This window comes from Erithacus rubecula (assembly GCF_903797595.1).
Source record: "Erithacus rubecula genome assembly, chromosome: 9".
Classification (NCBI taxonomy): domain Eukaryota; kingdom Metazoa; phylum Chordata; class Aves; order Passeriformes; family Muscicapidae; genus Erithacus; species Erithacus rubecula.
Window position 1 is genome coordinate 5,783,767 of NC_136660.1, and position 20,763 is coordinate 5,804,529.

At 41.9% G+C, this 20,763-nt stretch overlaps 1 protein-coding gene across 6 annotated transcripts in view; it reads right to left on the bottom strand.

The window, feature by feature from the left end:
* ZNF365 (zinc finger protein 365) overlaps positions 1–20,763 on the bottom strand; it is a 42,734-nt gene that overhangs the window by 8,747 nt on the left and 13,224 nt on the right. For 2 of the 6 annotated variants that reach the window (XM_079312728.1, XM_079312729.1), the window contains exon 4: positions 18,095–18,296. In XM_079312728.1, the coding sequence (XP_079168854.1) occupies positions 18,095–18,296 (202 nt within the window). Of the gene's footprint in view, positions 1–8,110; positions 8,156–15,887; positions 19,892–20,763 lie in introns of those variants that run through there. The other 4 variants (XM_079312727.1, XM_079312726.1, XM_079312725.1 and 1 more) reach the window with 4 other exon arrangements.

The following is a 20,763-nucleotide window of genomic DNA, read 5'->3' on the forward strand; positions in this document are numbered from 1 at the left end:
CTGAAATGTGTGGTGGGTAGAGTTGATCCAGCTTCCTTTTTAGTGGGCATGATACCACTTGTGACTGCAGCAGGAGCCAGGGTAGGGCTGCCCAAGTGTGAGAGAGAGAGAGAGAGGGGTGAATGCAAGGGTTGATCTCCACAAGCAGGGTCAGGTGTACATCCCTGTGTTCAGAGGGGTCTGTGTGCTGCCCAGAACAATGGAGAAAATTAATACAATGGTGCTGCACAAGCAACTGGTCTTGTCTTTTGTTTTCATGTGCAAATAAGTTGTTGAGTTATACCACTATATCACTAGTGGCAAAATTTGTATGCACAAGTCCTTTTTACTGAGTTACAAGTACTGCAAGGACAATTGCCTGTACAAGGTTGGATCAATGCCTGCAGAGAAATCCTTGCAGTAACTAAGTCCAAAAAAGGATTGGCCATAGGGTGAGTTCCCAGCCTTTCTCTCTGAAAGCATGAGCGCATCCAGGAATTTAATATTTACACAAACTTTAAGCAGTTAACTGGGAAGCAAAGAGCAAAGTCCTAAAACAAACCATGCTGCAATTTGTAACACTTGTTTTTTTGCTCATATGTGTTACCAGCCATTGACACAAGTGCTATAGGGAGACATTATTCAAGATGAAGTACTCTAGTACTGTATTGGATCTGCATTACCTTCACAGTTCAGATATACATGCATTTCAACACAGACATGATTTTTTAAAATTTTTTTTATTATTTTTTTTTATTTCTGGATATAATGATGCAAGAGCTCTGAGCCTGGGGGATATAATAGAATGAAGAAACGGAGTGGGGGAAGGGAGGTAGGTTTAGCTCAGTATGAAGTGTGCAAAGATTTAGACTTGGTGTGGTTTTTAATAAACTTAGATGAGCAACATATGATGCCTTCTGTTATATTAATCTCAAGTGCTTGATGTTTCACATGATTTTCCAGCAGCTTTCATTTATTGAATTTCCTGCTTAGATTTTTAGTGAAAAGCAAAGATTATAAAACATCCTGTTTTTAATTCTAATTTAATTGCATACAATTAGCTAAATACATCATTTACTACATCTCCAGCTAATACATAGTTAAATTTAATTTTTTCAATAGTGTGCCAAATGACATATTAATAATATTTGATATCATTAACATTTGATTGCAAAAACATTTGCATACTGTTTATTAAGATGTGATATGATGCATTTCTGCATTGGTTGACTGTGTAGGTGACTAAGGAAATAATTCTCAACCCATACCCTGGATTTTAAAGCTTCCAGATTTGTTTGTTTATTTTAGAAAAGAATAAAGTCAAGCTCCTGACACTGTTTTTGTGGCATGGTTTTCTAGAATAAGTGCATTCAGCCTCATTCCTGTCCAGACTACACTTTTGTAATTATAGCTGAACCGCAGTTCCCTGAAAGTTTCTTTACTCTTCTCAATTTTTCAGTCTGCCAAGAATGATGGAGGGCAAATTGATCCTGCCTTGAGAATAAGGGACTGGAGTAAATGATCTCTGTGAGGCCTTTCCAACCCTGTTTTTCTTTGATCCTGTGTAGTTTGGAGCTGTCATACATCCAGCTGGATCATGGTGGAGTAAAAGCAAACTGATGTCCACACTTGGCTGCCACATCTCTACTGAGAAAAGGAGAGCAGTGCAGCTCCAGCCATCACTTGGGAGTTTTATAATGATTGTGCTGGTGAGATGGGGAGATACAGGGCTTTCTCCTACCTTGGGTGTTACTACCACTGCCCTGAGGGATTTAGTACTGGGTTGAACCCCTAGCCTCCAGGCTTTTCACTGGGTTCTAAGATTCTCATTGCCTCCCAGCTGGAGGGGTTTCTGACTGTGCCAAATGCCCTTTGCTGCAGGGTCTGGGACATATGGCATCAGACACTAATACATTGTGCTGCAGTTGCAGAGAAATCTGAAGTATTGCTGGTGTTGTGCAGCACAGCAAATCAGCAGCAGCTTGTGCCAAGTGGGTCAGCCAGTAGAGTGCTGGAAACATCAGGACAGTATTGCAAGAGAGACTTGAGTTTCTAGATTTCATCCTAGGTTTGAATTTTGTCTCTCCTAGCCCTAGAGATGGCTCACTTCAGGGCTTTGGTCTAGCCCAAAAGCAATGACAGGAAGCATTGTTAACTTGAAATGATGTTTGGTTTTCTAGGGCCACCCAGCTTGCCCTTCCAGGGCTACAAGTACTTCCAGGTGTTTGGGGTAGACCCATATGTAAAAACATCTTTTTCAAGAGTAATAGTGCTCTGCCACTTGTGCTGTCTGCAATGTGGAAGCAAAAACAAACAGGAAACCTTAGGGATGAAGGTCAGGCAGAAACACAGGTTCTGGCAACTGGTTGGAAACATTTAATAATAATGACTAATTTAGAAAAATCAAAATGAGGTGTTACTTTAGTTGTGGTGCCAAGTTTTGGACTGAGTGGCTTGAAGAGTGGAGTTCCTTCATGTGATCAGCAGAAGCTGGATGTAGGAAGTAGGACTGTATTTATGCAATACTATGACATTGTAATTTGCTTTGAAAATAACTACAAGTTGCTACAGCTCAAGAAATTGACTAACAGTGCCCCAGAGATGCCTTTCCTTTTCTCAGGGGTCACTTCTGAAAAGAGGGGAGTTTAATCTGCATTTTTCTAGAGTCTTTGGGCTGAATACCTGTGTTTCTACAGGTGGTAACCCCAGGCAGGCAGATGCTGTGAAGGCTGTTTGACAGCTGTAGGGCATAATGATGAGCTCATGGAGGAAGAACAATTGCTTTGAGTTTCATTGTGTACTTCTGGATATTTGTTCAAAAGTACAGTTACAGGACGCTTGTGGAGGGTTTCTTTATTGCTTTCCTTCTTTCTTTGTCTCTTTTAGGGTCCTGAGAGAAAACTGTATAGCAACAGAGCTTAACAGAGTAGAAAGTAACAGCAAAGAGTGAGTAAAGACAGGTGAGGTGAACATTAACTGGTTTCCGTAGTTTTTGACAGCTCATCTGGTGGGAATAATGAATAATTTATTCTGCATTCCCCACTTTAGATTATCAAGTGGCTAGACTGAAGCTGGGAAACACTCCAGGTCCAAATCAGATACAACAAAGGGGATATTTGTAGTCCTTTGTGTATTCCTTTATTTTACTCATTTTTATTAATTTCCTGATACTGAAAGTATTTAGGGGGGTCTGGAAGGGAAGACGAAGTTTCATATCCCACACTCTGTCCTCATAGTAGCTGCTCAGGGTGTTGGGATCAGCACATTCATGGCAGGCCTGTGAGGCAGCACTGTGAGGTTCAGATGAGATTTGGCATCAGGTACTCTGCCCTGCTCTGTGACAGAATCTATCATGTCTTTGATTGTGTCCACTGATCACCGAGAAGAAACTGAAGAAAGAAAGTATTTAGGTTTAGCTTAGTAGGGATGGTTCACTGTGATATACCACCAAATAAATCACTTGCTGGTCTGCAAGCAAGTCAGTGTGCCTCTTCAGATCCAGACTGACACTCAGTTCTGTGGAGGCACAGGGCCCAGTGGAGGCCATGGCTCTTCCCTGGAGGGAAAGCCCTGAAGATGAAGAACTTACAGCTCTCCTCCAAAGAGCTAACTCTCAGGCAGGCTCCTCTTCAGTTTATGGCAAAGAGAACATCTCTTCCACAATGCTATTCAGTTGTGTGTAGATACTTTGTGTGCCATTAGCCCTCTCACTTTATTCTGTCCCTGAGGCCTCAGATCATTGGCCCTGCTGCTCTACCCAGCCTCCTGCTTTCCCTGTATAAACCCTGCTCCATTAGACATTTTTGGTCAGTTTTTGTCTCTGGGCCTCTTTATGGAAGAAGAATAAAGATCTCTGTGGAACCCAGGCTCGTGTCCCTTTCTTCAGTGTTGCCTGTAGCAGCAGCTCACAACTGAGCTGAAATCACTCAGTGGCAGCAGATGTGCCTGTGCCACCAGGACATCCTTTTAAGGATGCTTCTCTGGGGAGGTTGGTGCTCTGACCATAACTGCTTCTGTGACAGGAGAATGTAGTTCTGATGATTCTAGATGCTGACCCCATCAGCTGCTGCCTCTGAAATGGTCATCTCAGCCACATCCCTGCTCTCACAGTGCAACTACTCTGTGTAATGAGATGCTTGCATGGGTCAGGATGATGCTCTGTGGCTTAAACATGCCAGGGGAGCTGGGGTGACCTGTTCAGACCCCTGGGAAAGCTGCAGCTGTCTGAGTCCTCCTGACTCTCCTCACTCTTTGGAAGAGTTTGTGCAACTGAGTTCTGGTTGCCTAAAGACACATGATACATGGTAGACTGGGAAATGTCTCCTGTTCTGTGTAAACAAAAGGAACCAGCAAAATCCAAACAAACCCCTTAGAGGCTTTTCCTACTGCAACTATTCTAGAGCAAGGGGTTGGGATAACCTTTGTTGGTGAGGGGAAAAGGGATTTTGGCTGGCAACATATTTTGCCTGTTTTGCTGCTAATGAAATCACATGCTACATAATGCTTAAGGGCATATCACCTTACAGATTGCAAATAACTTTTTGGGATAATATCAAACAAATTTAAATGTGTCCTATTTGCATTATTTGAAGTAGTGTCACTTTTCCATTGGAAATCTTTATAGGAAATTTAACATTTATATTAGTTCCTGAACATGTATGTTCTTGAAAAAAATATTCCATCAGTTCCTCTGAGCCTGATAGTCTCCAACTGCAATCCTTTTATGCCATTGTGCCCATCTTTTATAGACAACATTACTTGCTCTGGTTTTGTACTAGTATGTCTAGAAATAGAATTAGGTTTTCTACCTCCAGTCAGCATTATTCGGCATTAATCCTCTTTGGCAGTGGAAGCAGCTAGCTCACTGCCAGCTGCTGGCAGGTCTCATCAAAGCACTGGAGTTGGTGTCAGTTTTAGAAGTTGAGAATACATACAGTGTTCAAGAGAGAAGTATCATAAATTTCTTTAAGTGAGCACACAACATTTAAGGCAGCTCTTAGGATGGGCCTTCTGAACTCCTGTGAGCATTTGGTAGCTGCTAAGAGAGGAAAATGACAGCAAATCATCTATTTTTGCCATTCTTATGGCAATTTACTGTACTAGCATCTCAATATCTCAGTTTGTCTGTAAAATGGACAAATTGATCATCTGGACAGTCCACTCCACCAGAGTAATGAAGCTTAGCTAATATCCTGCAATGATAATGTAATTACAGCAACTGCCATCAAAAGGGCTGAAAGTGTTCAAAGGAGAAATTGTTATTCTACTTTTGTGAGTGGGGGAACTGAAACAGAGAATGGTGATGACCTGTCAGAGAGGGCACGTGGCAGGAGCCAGGTTTCCTGACACTTCCTGCTTCTTCTTTGAGGCATCAAGTGTTGGAGTTAGTGAGCCAGGAGTTTCTGAATTCTTCAGAGAGAAATCAGAGTGCAGGGATTGAATTAAAGCCTTTGGATGGATTGAAGTATGTTAAGCCACTCACACATAAATTAGAGGTGTAAATTAAGGTTGTAGAATAAGTAACTAAGTAAGTTTTAGAATGAGCTTTAAGTGCTTTTAGTGAGTAAAAGGTCTCAGATGCCAGAGTAGAAGTGTAAGTTCTAGTGAAGGTTGAAAAAAAGTTTTAGATACTAGTGTTTTCCATGGAGGCTCCAGGAACATGTAGTAAGAATATTGCTTACATTTTTCAGATAGAACAAGATAGACCATATGTGGAGTTTGTACATAACCTGGCGTCTTAAGGAACTAAAATTCCAATAGGTTAAGGAGAAGTAGTCTGAGTTTGTGTCTTAGCTTGTTGGGAAGTTTCTGTATAAAAACTCTCATTGGACAGAGCCATTGCTTTTTGCCATTGCTTTTGCCATTTGCTTTTCCTTTGCTTTGCTCACACCACCATCAACACCCCAGAAGAAGTCAGGGCAGTGTGTGCAGGAGTAGCTCCTGCAGAGCTTCCTTGGGGCTTTGTGGATGAAATCACCTGAATTTTCCCTGCTAGATCAGAACTGGGTCTCTCATAAGAAGAGAAATATCTGCAATTCTCTTCTCTAGAATCTGATATTAAGATTTTCATAATGCAGTTGCTTATACATGCTTCCTCACCTTGTTCTCCTTTTATCAATGTAAATCTACTTCTTCTCTCCTTTTAAGCAAAAGGCTAGTATTTCTTTCCATTCTACACAAGCTAAGCCTAGAATACCTGCAGTTAGCTAAAACACTACTAACAAAACCTCTATATTTTACAAAGAGTTGGAGGCAAGATTATGTAAAATTCAAATATAAGTGTATGAAAGCCAAACTAGCCTTTGGAGACATATGGATAATTCTTTCTGTCCCATAAAATACTGGTAGTTCATACTGTTTTTCATACTTTAGTTGCTGGGATTTCATACCAATTATGGTATTTATTTAAAATAACAAGCTATGGGAATCCATCCAATTTCCAAGAACCCTATTGCCACAGTTCATTACAAGCTATGATTAGTGACAGGATTACAATGTGTGCAGGTATTCTGAATATTAGACCTACTTTTTTGTGTGTAGTTCTCCTTTCTGGTTACCTGGGAGCTGTCTGCTTATATTCTATCACCTCAAATTTTTACCAACCAGAAATTTTACACTTGTAAAACAGACATGCTATTCTATAACATGCTCTGTTATAGTGAATCTATGACCTTGCTCTCAGTCCTCTTTCTATGTGTTATTAAAAACAAAAGATTTTCTACATATTGCATGAGTGTTGTTGCTGATTAAAAGTTTGCATTGGGGTTTGAACTGAATCCTCAGCACAAGAGAGAAGGTGAAAGTTTGTTAACAGCTTGTAACTGTATGGCATGTTTCTTTGAAGTTAGAGGTGAGAAGGGAAGACACGATGGATCTTGGTATCCTTTTGGAGATGGATTGGGTGATGGACTAGATTTTGTTCTCTAGAGGATTGAGTTTTATTTTCTAGTGCAATCTGGTGTTGGTTTAGACTATGTTCAGATGCTCAGCTGAATTTTTGGTCAACTTCTGATATAGATCTAGTGTTCTGATTAGTTTATAACATCCCTAAAATATGACTTAACTTTCCCACTAGCCCGTACTTTCATTAAGAAAACATGTATTTAAACAGGGTTTACATCCAAAACTTATGGCTCCAGTTTCAAATTCTGCAATGTGAAGTCATCAATAGTCAGGTTTGCTGTGGCTCCTTGAAGGTGTAGGACAGTCCATACAACCCTGCAATAGCTGCAGAGGCTTGTTAAATAGGCTTGTGGTCCTAGAGGTTTGGCAGGTAATTCACATGAGAAACACTTTGGTGTTTTAGGTGCAAGAAGTGTAACTCATAGAATGATTTTGGTTGTAAGAGACCCTAGAGATCATCTAGTTCCAACTCCCTTGCCATGGACAGGGATACCATCCACTAGTCATGAATCTATAAGTAGTTATATCCAGGCATGAAGTGGTAACCCTTTCTACTAAAATGCCTTCAGAAATGTATGCAGTGCCCCATACAATTGGTAAAGCAGTCCCTTCATGAAGCTCTGAAATACTGGGTTGGGTGTATAGTAGCAGAGTCTGGTGGTTTGATGCTGGCTCAATGCCAGACACACACGAGAATCAATCGCTCAACCCTCCTCTGCCACAGCCGGGCAGAGGAAAGAAAAAAAAGGTAACAGGTTATGAGTCAGATAAGGACTCAGAGAAAACACTTCAAGGGCAATACAGGCTCAACTTATCATTGCAAGACAAATTTATTACTAATAGAACCAGAGGAACATAATGAAAAGTAAAATAAGCCCTTAAAACACCTTTTTCCCCCAAGCCCCTCTCTCCTTTCCACCAATAAATAGTGCAGGGAGATTGGGCATGGGGGTTTTGGCCAGTTCATCACCAAGATTTTCTTCACTGCTCTGGGAGAGGAGTCCTTCCCCTGTGAGACCATGGGATCCCTCCCACGGGAGACAGTCCTCTGTGAACTGCCCCAGTGTGGATCCACCCTCACGAGCAGCAGCCCTACTGCACCTGCTGCAAGGTGAGTCCCTCCCACAGGCAGACAGTTCTCCCAAAACTGCTGTGGCATGGGTCACACTTCCATGGGTCCTCCAGGGACAGGCTGCTCCAGTCTGGAATCAAGAGCCATCTCTCCACCGGGTCTACCACTGGATCACAGCCTCCTCCAGGCCTCCACCCGCTCCTGCATAGTGTGTTAGGATGCAATGCAAGATGTTACCAAAAGTATGTATTCTATTACCATCTGTTAAAACCAGGTGTTCTTCATCTCTTCCATAGCCTATCCCTCCTAACTCCAGAGAGATATCTTCTGTTAATGAGCCAGCTGTTAAAACCAGGTGGGGCAGTCTTCTTTATCTCTTCTATGACCCATCCTCCCTCTAGGGAGATATCTTCTGTTAATGGGCCATTGAGTCCCACTGCATGGCTGATAAAATTACATCATCCCATTGTGAGATACTCCTCCCAGGAGGAGGACCCAAGCATTCCTACCTAAATATAATGTGATATAGCAGCCTTTTCCCACTAGATTCCCAGAAGAAGACCAGACCCTTCTACACCACAACTGGACCTTCAGAGGAAAACTAGACCCTTCTACAGGAGCACTGTCATTCCAAGAGGACTGCAGACACCATTTAATCAGACTGCTACCAACACTCTGACTGATGGTTGTATTCTGACTGTCAGTGTTTTTGTACTACTGCATTTTTATTTTAATTTTCCTATTAAATTGTAATTCTGACTTGAGCTCTCCCACTGGTTTGCTCTGAAACCTCCCTCACGGGCTGTGAGTGGATCTCTGCATTCTCCATGGATCCCTAGGGGCTGCAGGGAGACAATCTACTTCACCATGGTCATCACCATGACCTACAGAGGAATCTTGGAACTAGTGCCTGGAGCACCTCCTCCCCCTCCTTCTCCACTGACCTTGGTGTCTCCGTGTTGTTTCTCTCACGTGTTCTCATCTCCTCCTCTTCTCTGACTAGGAGCAAGCCCAGTTTTGGTCAGCAGCACATCCATCTTTAGACCCATAAGTGATTGGCTCTGCTGGGCATGGTGGAAGCTTCTAGCAGCTTCTCACAGGAGTCATCTTTTTGCCTTCTTACTATCAAAAACCAGACTGTGCAAAACTAATACACAGGGGAAGCAGCATTTGCCACAATTGTAAGACAGTGCTCCAATTACAGGTTTGGATTGTGTTTGTCACCAGAGAATTCATTTTCAATGGGAACCTAATGCAGATAATCTTAAGAGGACACTTGAAGAAGCTTTTTAGTCCCTATATTGAGATGATCAAGACAGTTTCAGTACAAGTGAAAAGAAACCCTCATTCTGAGCCCTGTATGAACATATTTTGCACTTCTTTCTTTCCAAGTTGGCTGAACTGAAAGCTACCTGCCTCAAATTTCAGAGTCAAGATTTTGTGCCAAGATTAGCTATAAAGTGGGTCAACTATTCAAAGCTGGTAATTAATGTGAATATGGGATTTGTACCAATTTGTTGTTATCTAAAATGACTGATGTTCCATAAAAACAAATTTCTGCTTGTGGATTGTTCTGAGAGGAGCAAATACTGCTTTTGTACCAACTGGTCATGGATGACTGGTGACTTCAGCCAGACAGGCCTGCCTTCCTCCTTGGGCACTGGTGATTGAGGTGCAGAAAGGCAGGATTGCTATTGAAATAATCCAAGAAAGAATTGGAGTAATTTCTGGAGTCATCTTCTGGAAAAAGGAGCTATGCCAGATGAAGCAAAACTTTTTTTTCAGTCCTCTAATGTTGCTTAGGAAAAAAAATACCTTTATAATATATATTTGCAACCATAAAGCCTCTCAAGACCTTCCTCAGGGCAGGACATAGTTGATTGACAGGCTTTTACATATTGAACTGATCAGTGTAATAGTGAAAGTTGTCACGGGTACATTGAATTCAGCATTAATACCTCTCCCAGGCAAGCTTTGCCATAAATTTGGTCATAATTTATCCCTGGGGCCCACCAGGCAAGGGACTGCAGGGAACATCCCCTGCCATAATTCTCACCTGTGTGTGATCTGTATGCTGTCCCTCTCCCTTCCTTTTCCCACGGCTTTCTGCCTTGGCAGCAAAGCTCCTTGCTGCAGGGCAGGCTGTGGGATGAAGCTGTGTCCCTGTGGAGGGGGTGGGTCCTTGTAAGCCCCCTTTTCAGGGGTACCTGCACTGGCTGGAATGGTCCTCAGTGGATTCTAACAGGTGGGCCATGGCAGAGCAGCAAGAAGCAGACTGGTGCACAGTAAAAACAAAGGACCTTTTGGACACAGTCATTAGCTGCTGCTGAGTCTGTTCATCCTCTTGCGTCTTTCAGAAAGTCATCATTTTATAACAGAAAATTGCTGTTTTGTTTCAAGTACACTTAATTTCTATAATAAGAATAAAGCCCCTTAATTAGGGTGACGAAGAAGCAGAATATCACGTTCTTAATGGGAAGGGTAGTAGCTGCTAAACTCAGGGAGGGGGACGGGCTGTGGAAGGGGCGATGGGGCGGCTGTGGCATGGTGTGGGGCATGGCCCTGCATCACGGGGGCTGTGGGGGGACAGCAGCCGTCCGGAGCCACTGGGACAGCGCTGGAGAGCTGTGCTTGGCCTCTTCTGGCAGCAAGCACATCTCCGTGTGCTGTACTTGCACTTTACAGCCTGCCCGGGGCCTCTGCCTTCAGCCACCGTTCCGAAAACCCTGCTTTTTGCCAGGGAACTGGCGTGGATATTGTGCAGATTTGGCTCTGTCAGAAAAACTATTTGTGATCAGTTATGTTCAGTTAGCGTGATTTTGAAATTGGCTCGGCTAGTGATACTTTCTTGCTAGCATCCCGTTTCAAGTCACTACCTGTAGCATGTAATTTCTTGGTCTCCTCTTCGTTCACCGTTGTCAGTTAATTAAATAACGCTTCCATGTATTTAGTCAAGTCCTCTAATTAACGTGTTCTTCAGGCTGAGGTTAGATGGAACAGCCTGTCTCTGGTAACAGCAGGGCGTGTTCCAGTGAAATACACACGGCTGCCGAGTGGGACGGGAATAGTGCGAGTGGCCCCGGTGGGGCGAGAGGGGCTGAGAGCATCCCGCACCCATTCATTGTCAGCCATCACCACCTAGTGGCAAAAAGCCTCAGTCTGCATTCATGTGCCAGCTTACCTCTTGAAAAACTGCTTTTGCCTAAAACCCGAATTTTCAGGAAGGGTCATTTGCCGGTCTTATCCTGGACTCGCACCAGCTTTTATAATTATGCAAAATTTTCTTCCCTGCAGAGAATCTGTTCTGCTGTCTGCAAACTGATATCAAAGCTGACTCATATGTATTGTCTTCTGGACACCTCGAATGTGTACACAGTTGAAAGTGTTTTATTTACACTTTGCTCAGGAAGTGAACTGACCTTTGACATCACATACTCAGATTCACAGCACCAGTCCTGAAATCCACGGAGATGGGTGTTTGTGGTGTGGGTTTTCACCCACATACATCAAAGGAGTATAAACCCTGCCCCCAGTATAACCCTAGAAAACAAAGGGGGTGATACTATGTGGTATTGAGGTGGGAAGGGCACCTCCATTTCCTCATTAAAAAGTGGTTAGCAAAACTAAAAACTTCCTGAAGACCACTAAAAGAATAATAGAGAATAGAAACTATATTGCTGTCCTGGTCCTTTCTTTAGCACAGGCCATGTCTGTTTCAACTGCCTCAGCTGAGTCTTCATTTCCATTCTCCCTGCCTGTGCTTCTGGAATCTTAAACTTATGCCTCTGCCCTGGCAAACACTCCTTGTTCATTTGAACTCAGGGTTTTGTCTTCTGCTTTTTGCACTCAGCTGCTCCCTTGGAGGGGAGTCTACGGATGAAATCTGGATAATGTTTGGCAACACTTTCTTTAGAAAGGGACTACAATAAAACTTGTCACCAACAGCTCAATGTGCTCACTGTGGCAATTAAATTAACTGACAATGGAGTTATGGCTCCTTCATTTAGTTATGATTATTCTTTTAATTTCATTATTTCCTAATGAATAAAATGTTTAATGTCCTTAGTAAGTATGTTGGCAAGGTGTTTTCTGGCAGAGAAGTCTCCCTCTGCTCCACCACTGCACTAGTTGGCTCCCAGCATGGCTGGAATACTCCTCGGCCTCTGAGGGACCAGAGAATGGTAGGATGAGCTTGTGTGTGCTCAAAAACTGTCCTTTGAGATGGGCCCTCTCTCCCTTTAAACTCTGTTTCAAAGCTGCTGTGTGCAAAAGAGTTTTTCAGCCTACCCCCATGCCATCCATTACCCCAAGTCTTCTTAGGGTTGGTGGGGAACCTAGGCAGGCTTGTGAAGGGCACAGCCATGTGGGCAGCCACAGGAGAGACATAGTTCTTGTCACTCACAAATGGGTTCAGCTCCCATAAATCTAATTTGCTTTGCCTGCCATTGCCAGACTTTGGGCCTAATCCATCCCTTGGCTTGTCAGGCTAATCCCCACAAAGAGCTTCTGCCCGGGGGTGGCCCCAGCATAGCTTGGCACCAACACCATGGTATACCCTGGCAGCATCAAAACTGATGACTTTCACGTGCTCCTCCTAAACAGGTGTCTGCACAAAGCTCAAGAGAGTGGGATAATTAAACCATGCCACATTTAGGAGGTTACCTCTATAGCCTGGATCTCAGAAGGGTTGGTAGGCAAGGAAGGCTGACAGAGAAACAATTTCAGGATCACTTCTGGATGTGTTTCTTTGTGTAAACCTTGTGGATTTGGGGTGATGAGATAATATACTCCAGTTTTCCTGCCTGCTTTTTTCCTTTCCCATGAAAATTTTTAAAAGTATCTTCAGACCCTACTATTTTCTGCAAGGAGGAGAATTTTCTGGAAATTTGCTATAGATGAGTATGTTCTGTGATGCCAGAAGTGATTTTCAGGGAAAGGTGTATATACAATTCCCGGACTAGTTTGTTGGTAGTTTTATTTTGAAAAGTTTCTTTTGGGGTTTCTCTCTAATAGTGATAGAATATTAATGTAGAGCAAAATCAAAACAAAACCAACCTTCTTTTATGTGTTTTCTTGGCCGCCTCCTAGTGTGCTGTGCACACCTGAGCATGCATGTGTGTTCATATGACCAATATTCAGCTTCCCCTCTCTTACAAAAGTACTCCACTCAGTGCTGACTGGTGCAAGATAAATTCCTTCAGGAGCAGAAGCCTGTGAGATCTACCTGAGCTGTACCTCAAGAAAGGCCAAGTACCATGTGTGCAACATTTTTTGTGAAAATATTTCTCAAGTGTAGGACACTCAGCCAAGGTTACCCTTGTTCTCCAGCTGAGGGGTGATGGGCTTCAGATGTCCTCTCAGAAGCACATCCTTCTGACCTTTAGTCAGTCCAACAGGATGAGAAGCAGGAATGGCGACAGGCAGACTTGTCAATCGGGCAGTGCAAAGCTGGCAGGACAAGTGGGAATGTGCCACCCTAGTGCTACAGCTGCCCACAGGCTCCCACAGAAAGCATTTTGCAAGTGTCTCTGGTGCAATGCAGTGACTTATGAGTAGGCTGAGGTTCAGGGAACACACCTGCTTCATAAGCCTTCTCTCATGTTAAAGGTACTGAGTTGGTAGAAAGAAGGAGGGAACTAGGGTAGGGGAGCAGACAAAAAACATCAGCAAAGTTCTGTAAAGGAAAGCACTGCTGTGGGAACCAGCTGACAGTTCATGGGGTGAGAGTCCAGCAGAACTGCTGGCACCCAGCCAGCTGTCATCAGTCACTGAGCAGAGACAGGAGACAGCAAGGACTGGGAGCACACAGAAACCCCTTACTGCTGACAAGCCTTCACGAGCACAGGTTCCCACTGTAAGGCAAATATGTATGGCTTGAACAAATCCTATGAACAGTGTTTGCAGAATAGTGCTAAAATCTACTTCTTTGAAATTAGTAATTAGGCTGCAAAACATGTGTGTAAAGTGTGATTTAAGGACTGAATGTGTCAGGCTGGATCTATGCTGACATTTTGTAGGTCAAAGCCCTTAAGAAACAGCAGGCAGTAATTAGGCCCCCATCGTTTCACTGCTGCCTTATGTGTGACTCTGGCTTTCCCTCATCTCACCCCAGCACACACCAAATTCCTCCAACCTGTCACATTTATTTTTGAAAGTGACTTCTCTAGGAAGTGGAGTATCTCTCATCCTCTCTCCCTCTCAGCTCAGAAGAGCCTCTTCCTCTTTTGTAACATTCTAATGAACTCAGAATTTGTTGTATATACTTTTTTCCATGATTTTATGAAAAATTCAAGCCAACTTTTACCTGCTTGCAGTGCAAGATGCTAGGACTGAGACAGTGAGAAGTGAAAAGCTTGTTAGACCAATGACTGCATTTCATTCATGCTGCTTGTTTCTCCTTCTCCTTGAAGAGATGTACAAATGAAAATTCACGAGATCAGAATAAAAAAGCATGGCTAGATAGAGGGTGGCATTAGCAACAGAATGGGAAAGGACATTTTGTTTGTGTTGCAGCAGGATCTATTTTTAAGAGCTTCATGTAGTAAAATCACTTCTGAGATTAATTTTTCAAAAAAATAATAAAAAAGAATGCCCATGCTCACTGCAGAAAGCACTAAATAGTCCACTCCAGCCACTTCAGACAGGATGTATGGAAACAATCAGCATTAGTCTGAGGTAAGCACAAATAGAGGCAACTATCTGATGACGCAGAATAAAGAAAGAGAAGAGCTAGATTTTGCTCAAGCAGCTTGAAAGAGATAGTGGCATTGGAAGGATTATTAGGGATGATAGAAGTGACAATTTGTTCGACCTAGTACCTGCTCTAAATGGTGGCTCTCTCTGTGAATATGAATATCCCATTGAATATTTACAGTAACTCTCCTTGAAACATAACAAACATGTTCAGATCTTCTCTGGGTAGGGGGAGGCTGTTGTTACTATTGAATCAGAGCTGGGCAGAGGGATTAGATGTCATTAAGTGCTCTGAAAACATGCTCTCTCTTCAACTGGCAGGAGCATCTCAAAGTGATTGATTTTTTCTATGTATAGCTCTAATTAAAGGTCTGTGTTTCAATTAGTCTCTTGTTTTCCTGGCCTATAATGTCACATGTCTGTCAGAACATTTTGTTTTAAGCAGAAAGCTCAGCTGTAAAGGCCCTGCCAGTACATATACTACTCTGAGATATTTTTAGTTATAAATGAGGTGGGATTTTAAAAATTTATATGGGAATGAGGCATCCTGATCATAATGAAATTCATTTTGATGAGAGCATACACAAGGTGCCTTCAAAGCATCTCAAAGGGCAAAATGTCGTAACTTTGCTTCAAATTCATTTTCAAAGGTGAGTGGTCAACTTTGTAAGATTCAGATTTAAAAAGCATTTTAAAGTTGACATTTCCTGACTTCAGAAGTCCTCACAAGCTAAAGCTGGTTGTACTCAGCCTGGTGCAGGTATCTATTTTTCTCAAATACTGTCTCCATTAATGAGACAGGAACCTGGTTCCCCCATGGAAAGAACTCTCTTTCTAAGTTTAACCAGGGAGATATCTGATGAAATGATGGCTCTGCAACTGGCAGGGTGTGAGTGTGACACCATCACTGACATTCCCTGAGAGCCCCTCTCCCCTTAATTTCCTCTGCCTGATGCTTCACTCTACTCCCCTAGCCTCTGCTTTGGGCAGGTTATCTGACCCTGTGGGTCACCTCAAGAATGATTTTCAGGCATCATTACAATAGGAGAGCAGCAGGTGACACATGTGAGCTGTGCAGGCAAGAGAAGTAGCTGTCTGCAGGATAATTGCTGGGAAGGGTCACAACCAGACTTCACTGCCATGCTTTACCTGAGGGATAAAACAAAGCCCAAGCTGCTGCTGCTTGGCTTTTTCTGTGCTGTTTCGGAGGCTTTTGTAAGAAACAACATATTTGACAGAGTTAAATGACACAGTAACTGAGAAATATATCTTTATTATTAGAATGTTTATATTCTAAAAACTTTTACCTGGGTTTACAGTACAATCCAATTTCTTTCTAACTAAACTGGCATTTGTTTAGCAAGTAAGTGTAAATTAGGCTTTGAAAAGTTTAAAAACATGCAACTTCTCTTACTCCTTTCCTCTTCCTCCCCCAAAAGGACTACTTACAGTCAAGATTTTGGCATGATAAATAACAAAATAAATATCTAATTTGTGAATTAGTAGTTGCACTTAACTTTGGTGACTAACAGAGAAGATAGGCATTTAAAAATAAAAATATTCTTTCAGTGTGAAGTGGTAAATAAATGAATATATTTTATCATCTTTCTAATGTTATCTTATTATCTTCAGAAAAGGTTCTTTTTTTTCAGGTTTGTGGGAGGATGTGGGAAGTTATAGAAAAAACCTCAAGAATGCTTCAATTTTAGCTTGCCTGTAAAAGTTGTAACACAATCTGACCCAAGCCCATGCAACACAATGAACAACTCCTTTTCACCACACACAATGCCTAGCATAAGGCCAAGTGTGGCCTTGTGACGTAAATAAATATTGAAATATTACAATCTAAATACCTGAATTGATTTTACACTGTGATTTTCTACTGAAACAGTGTTGAGAGACTTTTAAACATATATCTGATTGTTCCATATACACTATTTAAAATAAAAGTGGGGAATAATACTTTTTCTTCTCTCTGCTACTTTCTGGGAGCTCTGTGTACTGACAAATGTATGACATCTGTAGTTATCTGATCCTGGTTGACTGATTGGTCATCTGCTTTAAAATATTGCAACTCGAGTGCTTATTGCAGCAGTAATCATAGTAATACACTGTCTTTTAATATCCAGTTCTGCTTACAGACATACTTATAAAAAATGAAAAACATTTTTCACAAATCTTTGTACATATACTGTAAAAATCACCTTCCACATAAACAATTTACATCTGTTATGAGCATTAAAAAAATAAATCACATAGACCTGTCTCACCTATCTTTTTTCTTGAGAAAACAAGAGAGAAATCAGTAACATCATCAGGATGTTGGTATCTGTAAACATGGCATGAGGATTCATGTTAACAAAACAACTGTACACACAAAAAATCATCTTGATAAATAAATTCTCTGATAAGTAAGGATCCTTTTAATTGGCACAAACCAGTGTAAACACACACATTCCTGTTCTGCAGTCATCTCTAGCTGCCTCGCACTTGGATTCTCAGTTCAAAGTCAGTGATCTCTCAGCCCTGTAAAGATTCTTCAGAGACAAAAATGTGAAGGATTTGACTTATAATAATGGTTACTTGAGCCTTTCATGGCTGAGACCAAGCACAGACATTGAACAGAATGCCATGCAGTAGCACACATCTTTAGCCTGTCACTTGCTGCACCACAGCTGATAACCTGCTGCTGGCACCTGGCACTGAAATTCCTCCCCTGGCCCAATTTGGCCTGTGCTTGTCAGGGCAGCTTCTGGTCTCCTTGTTAAGGGACACCTCAGAGGAGCCCACACTTGTACCAATAGACATGGCTGCTGGCAGGATCAAGTGGTTTAATGTATTTAATAAAAGATGGAAATGTGCTTATAGCCAAAAACCCATGTTAGCAACCTACTGCTGTAAACAGCCTTCAAGAGACTTTTGAGTTGGCCTTTTGCATGTAAGTATGTCTGTTAGTCACTGATCTTATACCTACCTAAGCTGAAAGATTGAATATTTAGGTGCCGATTAAATGGACTCCTCTGAACTTCAGGAATAACACAGATGGAAAATAAATTACCAGGCCACATGCTGCCACTAAAATAATTAAACATACAGCCACAGTACTGCCCAGCAAGATAACTGCAGTCATTTAAAATATGCTCTATAAATGACTAAATAAATAAATAAATAAATTGATAAATAGAAAAACCCTCATGTAAACTGAATAAAATTCCACTTCTTTTATGGTGCCCGAAGAGGGAATGTCGTGACTAAATAACATAAAACTTCCATATACTATATATTATATCTGATATGTTTTGGCATGGCCAGATGGATTGGAAAAAGTAGGATTACTAACTTCATTCAATATTTGTTGTGTTGAAGCCAAGTTCTTGTGTTGCTGCGTACTGCTCGCTGTTCCTATAGCTGTTTGGCCTTTTTACCTGTCTTTGATTTTGCACTCACTTTCCTGGCAGAGCAGGCTGGTTCACCCTTCTTTTGTGCTCTCCATATTTCTCTTGTGCAATCAACAGATTCATAGAAGCATTTCACTGGCTGCAAGCTGGCTTTCTCATCCTTTGCTTTTTTAAACAAGATCCTTCCTTTTTGAAAGGAATGAGGCTTTGCATCAGGGATGTTGTATGAAGCGTGTTGACTTCCTTGGCTCCTGAAATTAGTAATAGTGATTATTAATAGCTATTATTCAGTCTTGCAAACTGAGTCCCCAAAATATCCCAAATCCTTACATTTTTGAAGACAAAAATAGTCTTGTTTTACAGAATAAGGTTACATGTTAAAAACAGAGTTGCAAGATTAATTACATTTCTCAGTATTCAAAGATATTCCTCACAAAAATAAGCCCTACATGTGTTGCTGGTGCACTCTTCCTGTGTGTTCATCTATACTTTTATTCTGATCAGCATTCTGCTGATTTTGGAGTGCTGAGACCTTACTGAGGTCTATACTTGGTGATTTGCAGGGGTTATAAAGATGAACATGTTCACATCAATGTTCGCCAAAGAATGAACATCCCTTGGTCTTTGAAAGACCACACAGCACCAGTAATAGTAGCAAGTAGGTGCAGGAACTGTAGGAACTTCTTTATGGAATCTCAGTGCTGCCCTGGACTGCACAGGGGCCCTAGGGAGCTGCTGCTACAAACGGCCAATAGCTCAGGAAACTCCATGCTCTGCCTTTGTGCTGACCACCCATCCAGGGAAACTTTAGCTTCCCTTTTAGGCTTTGACTTAAAACAGGAGAAGAAAGGGGAATACAGAAACTGGTGGGAAGAAGGGTATGAAAGCTTAAAGGCCAAAGTAAGCTGAAGTCTTTGTTCTCTCTGTGATGATTCAAGCCCTGCAAGATTTGCAGAAATTGGTGAGTTCAGGTGGAGTAGAGTGACAGCAAAGTGCCCAGTGCTGCAAAGGCTGAACCATGCACTCTGCTTTCAAATATTACATCAGAACTGCAGTTCCACAGTTTAGCTAAGGTCATAACTTAAGATTAACATAATCTTGAAATGTTTTACAGCAGACATGTAGTGTAACATCGAACTACGAATGTAAGGCAACAGCTCGTGTCTACCCAGCTCCTGTGACTGAAGTGAAGAGCAGATGTGCTGATGCACAAGTTGATGTCTTAAGGGATCCCACTGGGTTATTTTCTATAGCTTGTTATTTCTGAAAAACATATATCTGCAGTATTACTTCTGGGAGTTAAATCATATGGCACACTTGACAAAGCCAGTTTTGGAAAAAGCTGTGATTACTCATGTGTAAACTCTCTCCTCCTCTTTAGGAAGATGAGAAGGATGTCATGGAAGTCTGTATTTGTTGGTAGGAGGCAGTGACAGCCATCTGACATTGCAGGAACTAAGCCTTACCTATGTTACAACATTACCTGGTTGGCAGCTTTGCTAAGCAGATTTCACTAGGGGGAGGTTTAGGGGAGTGAAATGCTGTGCACGTCCAAGCTGGAGCTCGCAGGCACTGTGTCATCCTGGCCTCGTGCAGCCTGGGCTCTGACCATTTGCTGGGGTTTAGGAATGACCTGTGTAAATGCACAAGTTTGGCCACTCCCATTTATCGTCAGTTCTTGGCCACTGTTTTTTACAGTCCATTGCTTGTTGTTTTAAAGATGCAGTCTTCTGTTTTTCTCAGAAAAACTTCTGTTATGTTGAAGAAGCTACATCATTTATTCCCAAAGCATACACAGGCATTATCGCAGATGATGTTAGGCAGTCCTCTGCTGCACTGAATTAATCTATTAAAACCAGAAAGTCAATGTCAACATGATCTGAGGGGGCTACCTAAAGGAACTAAACTGTATTTAAATTGAATGACTTTATGGTAGAGAAGATGGATGTCTATCTCCAGTTCACAGTCAGGGTAAGAAAGTACCCAAGATGAAGGAAGATGCAGGTCACTGCATGTGAAATGCAAAGCTGTCAGCTCTAGATGTGGGAAATGTTTTCTCACTGAAAGCAGCAGCTCTGCAACATAAGAGACTGTAAGAGAGTCTGAACTCCTACTCACATATATTCCTAATCTGCTGTATTATGGAGAATGACTTGTGGTAGTGCAATTGGAAAAAGTCCTAAACTCATGTCCCCACAAGGAAGGGCTGCCCTGAAGAAGGGTGCACTGCCTGCCACTTGGCCAAGCAGCACATGATGCTCCAAATCACCTGCTGGGACTCATGACCAAATCACAAAGACATGGGAAATCAGCCCCAATTAGTTGTGCTGCTCCCAGGACAGCTGCTTCAGTAACCTGAGATTGTTAGTGCTCCTGCTTTGTCAGGGCACTTATTTGATTATATGATTGTTACTATCACTTAGGAAATAACAGCTGTTTCTCTCCTACCTATAGAATGTTAAAGACATTTTCAAATGAAACTTGGACTGTGTTTGCCAAAGAGATTCAACTCCTTTAGCTTTGAAATAGGCTATTATAGTCAGCAGGAAGGAGTAATTTGTTTAACAGAAAATTAGCACTCTTTATTTTCTTTAGAGAATATCTGATTTTAGTTTAGTTTTAGCAGAAATCTGTGTTTCCCCAATTACATGACATAAATACAGACCACATGCGGGTCCCAACCTATAAGGTAAAAGGCAAAAGCAGGAATGCGAGCAT